Source organism: Lathyrus oleraceus, chromosome 5 (assembly GCF_024323335.1).
Source record: "Lathyrus oleraceus cultivar Zhongwan6 chromosome 5, CAAS_Psat_ZW6_1.0, whole genome shotgun sequence".
NCBI lineage: Eukaryota > Viridiplantae > Streptophyta > Magnoliopsida > Fabales > Fabaceae > Lathyrus > Lathyrus oleraceus.
In genome coordinates this window covers 574,365,983-574,379,350 of record NC_066583.1, presented here as the reverse complement: position 1 = coordinate 574,379,350, position 13,368 = coordinate 574,365,983, and the positions used below count along the sequence as shown (strand labels likewise).

Below are 13,368 nucleotides of genomic sequence, written 5' to 3'. Positions count from 1 at the left end.
GTGAGTTTTTGCACAAAGAGTTATAGAGATAGGCCAGACAAGCAGATCCCAAACTGTAACTTCATATTCTATCTATATGTCTAAGTAAAGGTAGATACATAATATGCATACTAGAACCACTACCTTCGGGAAATAAAAAAGAACCAATTAAAAGCATAATGTATCACCTAGTTTTTATTATTCGAGCATCTTCGGTAGAATGCTCATCTAAGTATAAACTGTTATAGTATGACTTAAGGCGTGAAAGAAGTATACCTTGACCTCTTGAGTTATCATCTAACAAATCAGTCTCCAAGAGGTCCATGCAAATTGAATTTGCATCGTTGGTTTTATCATTTTCAACATTACCTTCAATGGGCAGTCCCAAAAGCATGTAGACGTCTTCTAACGTCAAGGTACACTCACCAATTGGGAACCAGAATGTGTGTGTCTCGGGACGCCATCTTTCGCATAAAGCAAGAATGAATTTGTTATCTACCGACCAAGACAAAATCTTGCTTATATGACCAAAACCGACGAGTTGAACATAAGGTTGAATCATCGGGTCCATGTGGACATATTCGTGGACCCGAGTCTGAAACCTTGAAACATCTTATAAAAGAAAGAACAAAAAACTTTACTAAGTTGATATGTTATTAAAATGGACTCTATTAAAACAAATAACAAAACAATAAAACGCTTACATAAGTTGTTATGTTTGCAACCGTTCCTCTGTGCGATTCACCCATTGTGAGGATAGACATTTTGTCGGGGATGAAAGCGGTTGGTGCAGATGAAGCTTCTCGGTACTACCAATGGAGGAATACTGGCCTCCATACGAAGGTGATATAGTTTGGCACAACGACGAGATGCGTAGAAAGAAAAAAGAAAGGCCAAACAACACACATATCAAGACAAAAATGGATTCGATAAATAAAATGATAAGATTATGTAGTATCTGTTGTCAACCAGGACACAACAAGAACAACTGTCCCAATCGAGGAGCATCATCTGGGTCATAAGCTTTTTGTAACATTGTATTTCTGTAACCTTCAATCATTATATATCATAAAGTTTTTGTTACAACGAGGTTCACAACAAACATCAGTACAACTCTGTTGCTGAAAACAGAAATATTTCTAACTGATTACAACAATCAAATTAATGTCATCTCGACCAAACATCATTTCCCTAACATCCTTATCAGTTTTCATTCGCACTCAATCAAAGATACTGTCGAGTCTCTCAATACTTCTAATTTTTTTCCCTTTTGGTATTTTCCCATCTAACCAATGAATCAGTTCCCTCTTCAGTTGATCGAACGTAGTGATGTTCCAGAACATCATCAGCATCTGAGGTTTGTCTCTCGCATAAATCACCTTTCCGTGTCGGCGACGAACACCAAACATGATTGTCAAATGATGAAATGAGATGTGGAACAATGATTCACACAACACATCTACTTATAGCAAAAAAAATACATTTTACACTAAGGCGTTGATCCAATTGGCGTCTCCTTTGTAAAAATACACATGGACGTCAATTGGATTGGCTAGGGCATGTGCCCTAGCCAATCCAATTGGCGCATCCATTCAATTTTTAAGAGGAGTCGCCAATTGGATTGACGTCTCCTACTAAAAGTGAGGTACTTTAAGAATTTTTTTGAAATGAGAGTTATTTTGGGAATTTCCTTGAAAAATTGAATTATTTTCGTAAAAAAATTTATTTTATTTTTATTTTTTTTCAAAAAAATTTATAGTTAATTTATAAATAATGTTTTAAAAACTAAAAATTGAAACTTATTAAGAAAAGCTTTAATTAATTTATTTTAAGATTAACTCGAAAAAAAAAATAAAGAAATTTTAAACATGGATATTTAATTTGAAACCTAAATTTTCTCATTTCAATTTAAAATTTTAGGTAGTTTGTTATTATTTCTACCTTTTACAACAAAAATAATATTAAACAAAATTCCAACCTAACCAATTAAACAAAATAATACTTCTACGAAGCTTCTTAAATCTTAATTTCAAGTGGTTATTCCCTCAAAACAGTTTCATTATCATAGTTTCTCCCATTTTTTCTACACGTGTCTCCATTATTTCAAAACCAATCAATAATATCCTCACACGTTTCAACAAGAACTCCCAATCCCAAACTCTCCCGCAAAACCCGCAAGAATCTTTACCTCAACCGGCTACACCCGGTTAACCCTATTTTTTATTTTATTTAAAAAATAGAAAAATACCCCAATTTTATTTAGCCATATAAATTCCCACGAAGGTGCATATTCCATCTTCAAAATCCAAAACCAAACCTTCGTTTCGCTTTCCTTTCTACGCTACCTGGGTTATTTACCTGTATACCCTTCTGGTTATGCTAGTTCCCGGTCGGCGTAACAAACTTAGCCGAAGCTCTTCCACAGCTCTCGGTTTTGCTCCACACAGATACGTTCGCTACCGCCGTGTAAGGTAGCCAACAAACAAAAAACCAGAAATTCTGACAATTCCAATTTCACCCCTGTATACATATATACATATTCCGTTTTTCTCCTTTTTTTTTCATTTCGGCGATAGTCAGATAAGGTTGATATCAATTTCATGCCAAGTCCCAAAGCCCACCGGAGTCACCAGACCGAGAATAATCGGAAGGGAAGGTTAGATAAACGATCCACGTCTTTTCACGGTGACAACGCCATGCCTACTGCTACAATCCGCCGTCCGAAAACCGTTCCCGATCTCTTAGCCTACCGGAACAGCATGGTTCCGGTAACAGAAGGTCTTCCTAGACATCCTCCGAAGCTTCTTCTCAAGGTTACCGTTCTCGGAAGCCTTGGTCCTGTACAGATACTCCTGAAGCCGGAATCAACCGTCGGCGATCTCGTTGACGCGGCGGTTCGGCAGTATGTTAAGGAAGGTCGCCGTCCGATTTTACCTTCAAACGTTGCCTCTGATTTCGACCTTCACTATTCACAGTTTAGTTTAGAAAGTGAGTTTCATCGATCTTTATTAATCTTGTTTTAATTTATTTATTTATTTATTAATTTTGTTTTAATTATTATATTTTTGCGATGTGAAGGTTTGTGTAGGGAGGAGAAACTAGTGAAACTTGGATCTAGAAACTTCTTTATGTGTCCGAGAAACACTCCCCATGCAGCGGAGGGTATTTGTGGAACAAGCAAAGGCGGTGGCGTAACGCCGTCATCGTGTGGCAAAGAGGTTGATAAAGCGCGTGGTGGTGGGGGTGGGGGTGGTTTTGGTTGGTCCAAACTTCTGCATTTCAGGCTGTAATTGGTACTATATGGTTAGTTATAATGTTTGATAAAAAAATAATGAATTTTTATTTTGGTTTGCTTGAATGAAGTGTAAATATAGATTGGCAAGTAGGGAGAAGTAGGAACAAGGTTTGAGATTTTGGAGCATTTCAAGCAAAGAAAAAAAAATTGTGAAATTTGCATGTGTGGTTTTTAACACATGGTGTAAATAATAGTCTTAAACGGTTAAATGTGTGGTCAGTTTTTTTTTTCTTTTTTTAATGTTTTTTTTTATAAGTCTATATTTCATTTTCCTCCATGGCAAGGAAATTTCCATTTAACAAACTTTGCTATTACGACAAGTCCTATTTTTAAGTTTTTGTTTGTTTGTTGAAATATCCGAAATAACGCCAAAAGTTGCGAATGGCACGATGCCTACTTAAGCCAGATTTCCATTCTTAATAAATGAAGAGAAAAAATATAGAAGAGGGAGTGAAAGCTACATTTCATAAGGATTTATTGTGTATATATTGATAATATTTTTATAAGGTTTGCTATCTTCAGGGTTGATTTATGTGAGAAATCTGAACCGAACTACTATATAAAGTCATTTAATTATATTGAACCATTTTCACTAATTCATTTAATTATATTGAATCATTTTCATTTTTTCAGAACGGAAGTAAACCAAATTTTTTGATTTGATTTGCCATAATGGCTCGGAGTTCTGATTCAAAAAAAATTTAACTTTTAAGACTTCTTCTAATATAATATTTTACATGAATTTTTTATTTATCCCATTTCACAAATCAATTAAAATCAAAATCGTAAATTTATTCAAAAATTTTATAAATCAATTTAAATCAAAATCGTAAACTTATTCAAAAAAAATTATAAATTAGTCAACAAATTAGTCAATTGCTATGTATAATTAGGGGGGTCAAAGAAACCTAAATGAGAAAGTCCTAACAATTAGGCCTTCTATTTGGTCCCATTTTTTTAGGCCCCCTCTTAAATCAATAATTGTTTGGCCTCTTATTTTTAAATCCCTTCATATTTTATTTTTTAAAAGGCCTAAATGAAGGGTTCAAAATATAATTTATTTGAAATAACATATTTTATTTTTTAAATAAAAAATATTTTTTAAAACTATTTTTTTTCAAAATATTATTTTTTTTAGAAAAAAAAGAAACATTGATTTTTTTCAAAAAAACTTATTGTTTTAAAATAAAAAAAATAATTTTTTTAAAAAATAAACATAATCGAAAGTATTAAAAATTTTAGTTTTTAAAAAAAAAATGATATTTTTGAAAAAAAATAGATTTTTTCGTTAATTTTTTAAAATGAAAAAGGCGCTTTTTTAAAAATTAAAAAATCAATTTTTTTCAAAAAAAAAAGTCAATTTTTTTAAAATAAATTTTTTTTTTCGGAAAAGAATGTCGATTTTTTTTGAAAATAAACCATCGATTTTTTTCGAGAAAAAAAGTCGATTTTTCCTAAAACTAAAAAATTTGATTTTTTTCAAAAAAAAAACGATTTTCTTTATATATATAAAAAGTCGATGTTTTCAAAAAAAAAGTGATTTGTTTTTGAAAAATAATCCGACTTTTTTCGAAAATAAAAAAAAATCAATTTTTTTCAAAAAATTAAATCGATATTTTTAAATAATTTTTTTTTATTTTATTTGAAACAAAATCAAATTTTTCCTAAAAGAAAAAAGTTGATTTTTTTTTTTTTTTAAAATTTATGAAAATAAAATAATAAAATAATTATTTTAAAAAAAAATCAATTTTTTTGTTTAAAAAGTCAACTTTAAAAAATGATGGGGCCTTAAGGCTTTACTTGAATTTTATGGCCCTTTAGTTTAGGAGGCCTATATATTTTGAGACTCATTTATTTTTAGAATTTTGGCCCTATATTTTGGGGACCTTAAAAGTTAGACCCTGATCCCCTAAATTGACAGCTCTATGGATAATATATATACTAGTATTTAAGTGTAACTTTTACACTATCAAATAACCCTCATTTTATTTTCGCAAAACAAAATTCAATTCAACTATTTCTTAAATCGAAATTCAATCGAGTAATTAAAATCAAACTAGGGCGTTCTTGTAAGGTCTTTATCATGATCAAGATTAATAGATGTGGGAGATGTATTTATAAAACAAAATAAATAATTATGCACGCAAATAGTCATCAAAGTGCCAATATCATCAAAATTTTAGATTGATACGAAAACATAAAGGATTTGTTCATAAAATTCTAGAGATACCAACATTATTATTTATAGGTAACATCATTTAGACATAGTCTTCATTGTTTAGCAAGGCTCCATAACTAAGTCAATTAAGTGTCTGACACTAATCTAATTATTTGACATCAAAAGTATTCAACAGTTACTCAAAATCCAATTTAAATTATAACATAACTACTCCCTCCGTTTTTTAATATAAGTCGTTTTTGACTTTTCACAGATATTAAGAAATGTTATAATTGTGGTATAAAAAAGAGAAATTACGAAGGATTTTACACAATTGTCATTCATTAATGATATTGGAAAGATAAATTGATATAATTGAAAGAAGAGAGAATAATAAATATCTAAGGGTATAATAGGAAAAATAACATTAATTACTCGTTGATATTATAAAACGACTTATATTGTGGTACAAAATATTTTTTCAAAGCGACTTATAATAAAAAACGGAGGTAGTAATAAACTTTGATGTTGTTATTAAAAACAAAACTATGTTGTAAATGGATGCATATCTGGGTTATCTTAAATTCTATTTATGTGTTTTTTATTTTTGATAAATTCATTGACAACGCTTCATAGGAATAGAAGTTTGATCAGAGATGAATTTACAAAAGATTACAATAAAAGTTTAAGGAGAATTGTTACTATCATATATAAAATACCAAACCCCTGACTTTAAGCTTCAATACAAACAATAGTGAGGTGTTGTTTCTTCAACAATTCAATCAATTTTAAAAAAAATTCCATAAAAACCACCATTATCTATGCATAGAAATCAGTAAAGCTGGTGTAAAAATTGAAATTCAAGGATATTTGGATGATATGCATATTTTTTAATTTAAATCTTAATATTAATAAACAATATGAACAACTCAACCAATTTGTGTCATAACAAATCAAAAAGAATTTATTGATATGAAATCACATAAATTTAGAAGTCTTAATTTAACTTTTCAAGATTGAAGGCATAATGAAATTGGATGAATGCTAGACCGTTAAAAACAAAACTACTTCAACAAGCAACACCAGTAATAAGATTTGATTCACAATCATGGCAGTCCGTGTATACATCTATGAAACACCAACACAAACGTAGACACGGTGCCGACAAATAAACACGCCGACACATGTGATGAGACATTGAACAATCTGAATCCAGACAATATGCAAAAAATATGAAGAGTAAAGGTTCACATATTGTCTTTTTCATATCCTAAATTGTTTAACTACACATAACACATAAGCTTGGAAAAAGAACGATCATGATTAATGAAAATATGATTTCAAGCAATGAAAATCTTAACAGTTCTAGGAGGTGTCAATTTTGGAACACTAACATTGAGCACACCATCTTAATACAAAGTAGAAACAATATCAAAATTAGCGATCCTTGGAAGAGCAAACATTAAGAAAAATTACTGTACAACAAAATCTGACTGTGGTAACTACTAACTAGTACCCTAAAATTACATCAACTATTCTTAGTGTGTTGAACTAGAAACCCTGAAATCAAAATATGCATAAAGCAGAAAACGAATATTGCTCTAAAAAGGTTAGAAAATTGATTTACCTTGCTCTAATTGATGGATCTCATCAAGGTCCTCCTCAGAAAATAAGGAGAGTGATTTTCCTTTCAACCAGTATTGCATGCAAACAAGCGCTTCCACCATTTTAGGTGTTTGAAAAATGTGATAATCACTAACAACCCTTCCATCAGTGTTGAAAGCAGATTATGAAGCTACAATAGAGGTGGAAATAACAAACACTTCTCGAGCTATGCTTTCCAAAATATGATATCTAGTTAAGTTGACTTTCCACCAACCTAAGATGTCAAATTCAACTGCTTTAACGTATGATACCCGTGTTTCTTGTATATATGATTCGATTTCGGTCTTAGGATCAGACTTATACCCAGTTTCTAGACTATCGTGACGGAAAATATCATCATCATCATCATCCTCATTCGGTGGTGTGTCTACTTGGCTAGATTAAGAGTCGTCAAAACCTCGATATTGAACATAAAATTTTGTAAGAGAATACTTCAACTTTTTCTTTAAATCATCGACTTTTCCAATGTTAGCATATAAAAGACCAATATAAAACTCTACAATAGACAATTTCACCCTTGGATCAAGAACAAAAGCAATCAATAGTAAGATGTTTTATGTGTCCGAATCGCCCCAATATTTGTTGAATTTACCTTTCATCTTACTCGCCGTATTTTTGATATGCTCTTTATTACTCTTTAAATGCTTATTGATCCCTTTTCCAAAGGTGAATACCTCTACCATATATGAAGCACTAGTGACATATAATGTTCCAAATAAATGATTTGTAGATTTATAGAACATCTCAAGCAAAGGAAACACTGATGCAACATATGTCCAATCCTCTTTCTTAACTACCTGGTTTGTTTTGTCCATTTCTTTGCGAAATGTCTTATCTCATGCATAAAGCAAGTCAAAAGCTTTTTGATACTTGAAGGCAGCCTTCAACATTGAATAAGTTGAATTCCATCTGGTTTCAATATCAATGATAACAACACATTTGTATGTAACTTTTTCCTGCACTGGATATTTCATAAATATGGCTAGCCTACTTGGAGAAGATTTGACATATTTAACCGCATGATGAAATTTTTTATGCAACTTTTTTCCTCTTTCAATCCCGACTTTACAATTAAATTCAAGGTATGCGCACAACAATGCACGTGGACGAATTCCCCATTCAAAACAAGATTACTCTAAGACCCCATCCTTATGTTGAGATACTTAATCATATTGGTGTTTTTCGAAGCATTGTCAACTGTTATGATCAAGATTTGACTCATCCCTCAACTTCTTGAGTAATCTTCAACATATTTCCCAATCATGTGTCCCGATTGCCCCATGATTTGACAAAAGTTGATGATTTTCTTACGCATCTTCCACTCACTATCCATAAAATTTATAGTTAAACTCATGTAACTTAAGTTTTGAGTTGAAGTCCAAGTGTAAGTGGTCTAACAAACTCTTCCATAATTTAGAAAGATTTTTTTCAATTTCTCATTTTCTTCAAGGTAGAGTGCCAAAATATTATGCCTCAATCAAACCTCAATTGACATTTTTTTCATTAGGATGTTGTGGCAATATAACTTCATCATGAGGGTTAGTTGAGGTTGTAAAACTTTTATCCTCTACATTCTCTGCCATCTATTTAATAAAAAAAGTAATAGAGAAATTAGAATTAAAATCAAATAACAAGTATTTTATGAAGTGCTTTATATTATAAAAATGAATCTGTAACTAAAATCATATTAACATTTAGAAATGCAAAACACACACCTAGATAGACCTAGTAAAAAGTCATGTAGCTGCATAAAAACCAATCCAAATCCAAAATTCAATAATCACTTATTCATGTTGGAAACTTAATTAATTAAGATTAAATTAAATCAATTAATTAAGATAATTAAAAATAATTATCAACATTAATTGATAAAAAATTAATTCCAAAAAGTAATATAGTTAATTAAATGTAATTAACAAAAACTAATATTAACCAAATCAATTTTATTAACTAGAATAGATTTGGATAAAAGAAATAGAAAGGCATGTTGATTTAAAATGAGATTGCAACTAGAAAAAAAGATGAGCCCAATAACAAAGGAAGCCCAAAAGATAGTCAATGTTGACTACAAATAGTGTGGATTAGCATCAAAGGCCCAAGACCTTATTCAGCCAGCAAGACAAAACTTAATCCTCTTTTTGCTTCTTTTTCGAATCTAAAAACAATAATCCAATTAAAAGGTGGTACATGGCATATTGGTAGATAGTAAAAGAATAAAACAAAATGTGGTATCTACTAAAACGTGACAAAAAGTGGGCCGAGTTATGGGCCGAGTTAGAGACCCAACCAAACAACGGCCCATAAATATATCACCGAAAATTAAAAGGAGCGAAAGGGAATAAATAAAACTCGACTCAAAAACCCTAAAACCATTTTCTATCACTATATATATAATCACAAAACCCTTTCTTTCTCTTCCTCTCACGCTTCTCATTATCATTCTCTAAACCCTAGCACCCGCACCCTTGCATACTCATTAACTTATCTCTCTCTTCAATGGAGTTCTGGGGTAATCTTCTCTACTTTTTTTTCTCTCTAGATTTCTTCTCTGAACAATCATTTATTCTTCCCTGTTTTGAAACAAATCATTTCGTAGTTTTATTAGTAGTTATAGCTGTTGGTTCCGTTTTCGATTATTGCTCTCTTGATTCTTTATTCGGTTAATTGGTTCCGTTTTTGATTATTGCTCGCCTGATTCTTTATTCGGTTAATTTTAATTTCAATTTCAATTTCGAGTATGTTATGTATTAAAATGCAATTAAAACTTCAGATATTGATTAGGGTTTGGTTTATTGTTATTCCGATATGTTGTTTTGTGATTTAGGTGCTGAGGTTAAGGTTGGTGAATCTGTCAAAGTTGATCCACAAGAATTTGAAGCTTGCATTCACCTTTCACAGGTTAGGGTTTGGGTATTTTTGTTTATTTTTGTTCTGTTTTTATTTAGGGTTTGCTAAATTTCTGATTGGTCATTGTGTAGGCTGCACTTGGTGAATCTAAGAAAGACAAAGCTAATGAGCCTGTTGTTATTTACTTGAAAGTTGGTGACCAGAAGCTTGTTTTGGGAACCCTCAACAGAGAGAAAATTCCTCAGACTACTCTTGAGTTGGTTCTGGACAAGGAATTTGAGCTTTCTCACAGCTCTAAAACATCCAGTGTCCATTTCTGTGGATACAAAGCTTATTACCCTGACAATGAATAATATCCTTGATCTTGGTTATTATAACCAATTTTCTTTTCTGCTCTGTTATCTAAATGTTTTCTTGTGAACTGAAATTTATCATCCATTTGCCAACTTATTGGTGTAAATACTAATGATAGCTCTATGCGAATGCTTACATCATTTTACAGTGCTTGTTTTAACATGAAATTTAGTTTAGTTTTTTGTATCCCTATGTCTTACAGCTCTATTATCTAAGTGTAGTCTTGATGTTGTAATATCTTAAACTTTGAGTTGTCCATGGCTTCATCCTAATTATTCCTTAACCATTGGTTTGCTTCTGCCTGCACTAGTGATGAAGATGACTTTTCTGGTGAGGCTCTGAAGTTTCTTATACAATTGTGTTTAGGTTACATCAGATTTTCTTTGTGTTGTATGCTCAAACCTTGTTGGGTTGTCTTTGTCTTGAGCAGATAGCGATGAGGAGGAAATTCCTTTGGCTCAACCCATAGAGAATGGTATGTGTTTCCTCTTGGTCTGAATTTTTTGGTAGTTAGGTCTTTGATTTTGGCAACAACACACCAAAGGATAATTGGCCTATTTTTAGGGAAACCAGAAGTGAAGGTTGAGAACCAGAAAGTTTCTGAAGCTAAGAAAGCACCTGCTAAGAGTGGTGTACATGCCAAGCCTGAACCACCTGCTAAGAGTGGTACATCTGCAAAACAAGTGAAGGTTGTTGATCCAAAGGAGGAGAAAGATGATGAATCTGATGATGAATCAGATGATGAACTTGATAGCTCTGATGAAGAGGTATATCGTCTATATTGTCCATGTTTGGTTTAGTGCATGTTGCTGTAAGTGTTATTAAGAATGATGTGATGATTATTGTTACTGGTCCCAAGTTTTTTAATGGTATGTTGTGATGTTGGTAATGCAGTTGGATGATGCTGATAGTGAAGATGAGGATGAGAGTGATGAAGAAGAGGATGAAGAGACTCCTGTCAAGAAGGTAATGCGACAGTTCTATTACAGAATTCTTTTGTCATTAGTTATAATATTATGATTACTATTATTATGTTAATGATTGAGAAATTGGAGGACTTGTCAACAACTTTTATATTACGCATTTTGTTTTGAAGGTGGACCAGGGGAAGAAGAGGGCCAATGAATCTGCTTCCAAAACCCCAGTTCCTTCCAAGAAATCAAAAAATGCCACTCCTGAGAAGACTGGTGAGACTTTGTTTATTATATTTTATAGTGTTGCTGTTTACATTATTTATTTCTAATTGGATAAGTGTATTCTCTTTGATTCATGCTTCATTACTAGACCCGTGTCACATGCACTCAAGTTATTGTTTTGTTGATTGTTCATGTATTCAATCTATTTGAGTAACAAGGTTTTGGCAGTCTTGTAACGAACTCTTTGCAAATAACTGAATTCAGTTACAGAAAATGTATCTTCATCTAGCTTAGTTTCTAACATGCACTGTTTGTTTGATGAAAATGTAGTTTATTTGCATAATACATTCTCCAATATATATTTTAAATCACTGACATGAGCTTAAATTGCATTAGATGGTAAGAAAGCTGGGCATACAGCAACCCCTCACCCCAAGAAAGCTGGAAAGACTCCAAACAGTGATGCCAAATCTCCCAAGTCTGGAGGACATCTCTCTTGCAGTAGCTGCAGCAAGTATGTTGCATTAAACCTGACCCTGATCATTGATTTCTTACTTTTAGCTGGTTTGTGAATTAACTTTATTTTGTTATGTATTACCAGGACATTCAACTCTGAAACAGGATTAACTCAGCACACCAAAGCAAAGCATGGTGCTCAGTAATTGTTTTTTGAATGTATTATGTTGAGTATCTTAAGGACGATTGGTAGCTAGCTGTCCTTGCTTTTTTGATCCTATTGAACCTGAGAAAAGTTTGTATGGTGCGATGTTTATGAAATTGAAATTGTTTGCTGAATGGGTTTATTATATTATGCTCCGGTGTTTATGAAATTAAAATTGTTTGCTGGATGTGTGATTACACGATGACCATAGTCTGTTAGATTTTGAAATTTATTTGCGTTTTATTGGTTATTTTGAAGCCAACGGGCAATTTTAAATTATTTTATATCATGTTTGATTATATAATAAATTTAATTATTGATTATAGAATAATCTCTGATAAGATTTGTAGTACAAATCGAATTGAACCTGGTGTTTTAGCAAATTAAATAACTGGTTAATAAACTATTATTATATAATATAATGAATAAAACTACTAGAAAATTGTTTGGGAACTGAAAGAGTAGTGCATAACTCACATTGGAAATGAATTGATTCAGCTAAAATATATATGGGTTGTAGATGTAATAAAATTTTAGTAGACTAGTATAATGAAAGACAATTGTATTTGGGGCAACTTTTGATTTGTTTTGAAATGATAGATATATTCATTGTTTAAATGGATAGATCGTACTGCCTGCGTCTTAAGATGAGTGTTTCAAATGATTCATTCTAATTTTTAATATATTTTTTAAAATTCTATCCTCTAATTAAATATTATTTTTAAATATCATTTTTATCTTTTTAATTGATAAAGACATTTTAATAAACGAATCATTCTCTTTCATTTTTGTTTTTAATCCGTGTGCAAGGGTTTTAATAAAGGTGGTGTACAAGTTGACACAGTATATTGAAAAGTGTGAATAAAAAGAAGTGAACTCAGAAATTGAAAAGTTGTACCCCACCGATTAGTACCGGAGAATAATTTGGATAAAATCTTTCAAATAATTTGGTTATCCTGTTTGAATTTGTTTTTTTCCAGAAGACAATTTAGAAGTTATCATATATCGGATGTCTTTTACAATATTTCTCGATGAAAAAAGAAGTTATATAGAAAATTATTTAATTGATAAATTAACAAAAACACGTTAGCAAATTAAAAAGAAAACTAAACCGGTTCTTTTATTGAAAGGAAAAGAATTCCGGTAACTAAAAAAATCTCCTCCCAAAACACTTGCATAAACATTGTCGTTATTGTTTTTCCCTTGTGTCTGCTCCTAACACTATCGTCCGCCGCAGACACCTTGATGGCATTTTGGCGGATTATCAGAATCA

At 31.6% G+C, this 13,368-nt stretch overlaps 2 protein-coding genes across 3 annotated transcripts; both read left to right on the top strand.

Annotated features, from left to right (window-relative positions):
- Positions 1 to 2,245: 2,245 nt before the first annotated feature.
- LOC127086584 (uncharacterized protein At4g22758) lies at positions 2,246 to 3,483 on the top strand. Its single transcript, XM_051027366.1, has 2 exons — positions 2,246 to 2,967; positions 3,058 to 3,483. The coding sequence occupies exons 1-2, from the start codon at positions 2,580 to 2,582 to the stop codon at positions 3,267 to 3,269; spliced, it is 600 nt and encodes a 199-aa protein (XP_050883323.1). The 5' UTR covers positions 2,246 to 2,579; the 3' UTR covers positions 3,270 to 3,483.
- Positions 3,484 to 9,432: 5,949 nt separating this feature from the next.
- On the top strand, positions 9,433 to 12,229 carry LOC127086583 (histone deacetylase HDT1). Of its 2 annotated transcripts, none has more exons than XM_051027365.1 (10): positions 9,433 to 9,606; positions 9,922 to 9,995; positions 10,076 to 10,296; positions 10,606 to 10,628; positions 10,729 to 10,773; positions 10,872 to 11,065; positions 11,193 to 11,264; positions 11,395 to 11,485; positions 11,831 to 11,948; positions 12,036 to 12,229. In XM_051027365.1, the coding sequence occupies exons 1-10, from the start codon at positions 9,594 to 9,596 to the stop codon at positions 12,094 to 12,096; spliced, it is 912 nt and encodes a 303-aa protein (XP_050883322.1). In that variant the 5' UTR covers positions 9,433 to 9,593; the 3' UTR covers positions 12,097 to 12,229. The 2 variants fall into 2 exon arrangements, with proteins under 2 accessions (XP_050883322.1, XP_050883321.1); XM_051027364.1 differs by having other exon boundaries at positions 10,863 to 11,065.
- The last annotated feature ends 1,139 nt before the right edge of the window (positions 12,230 to 13,368 follow it).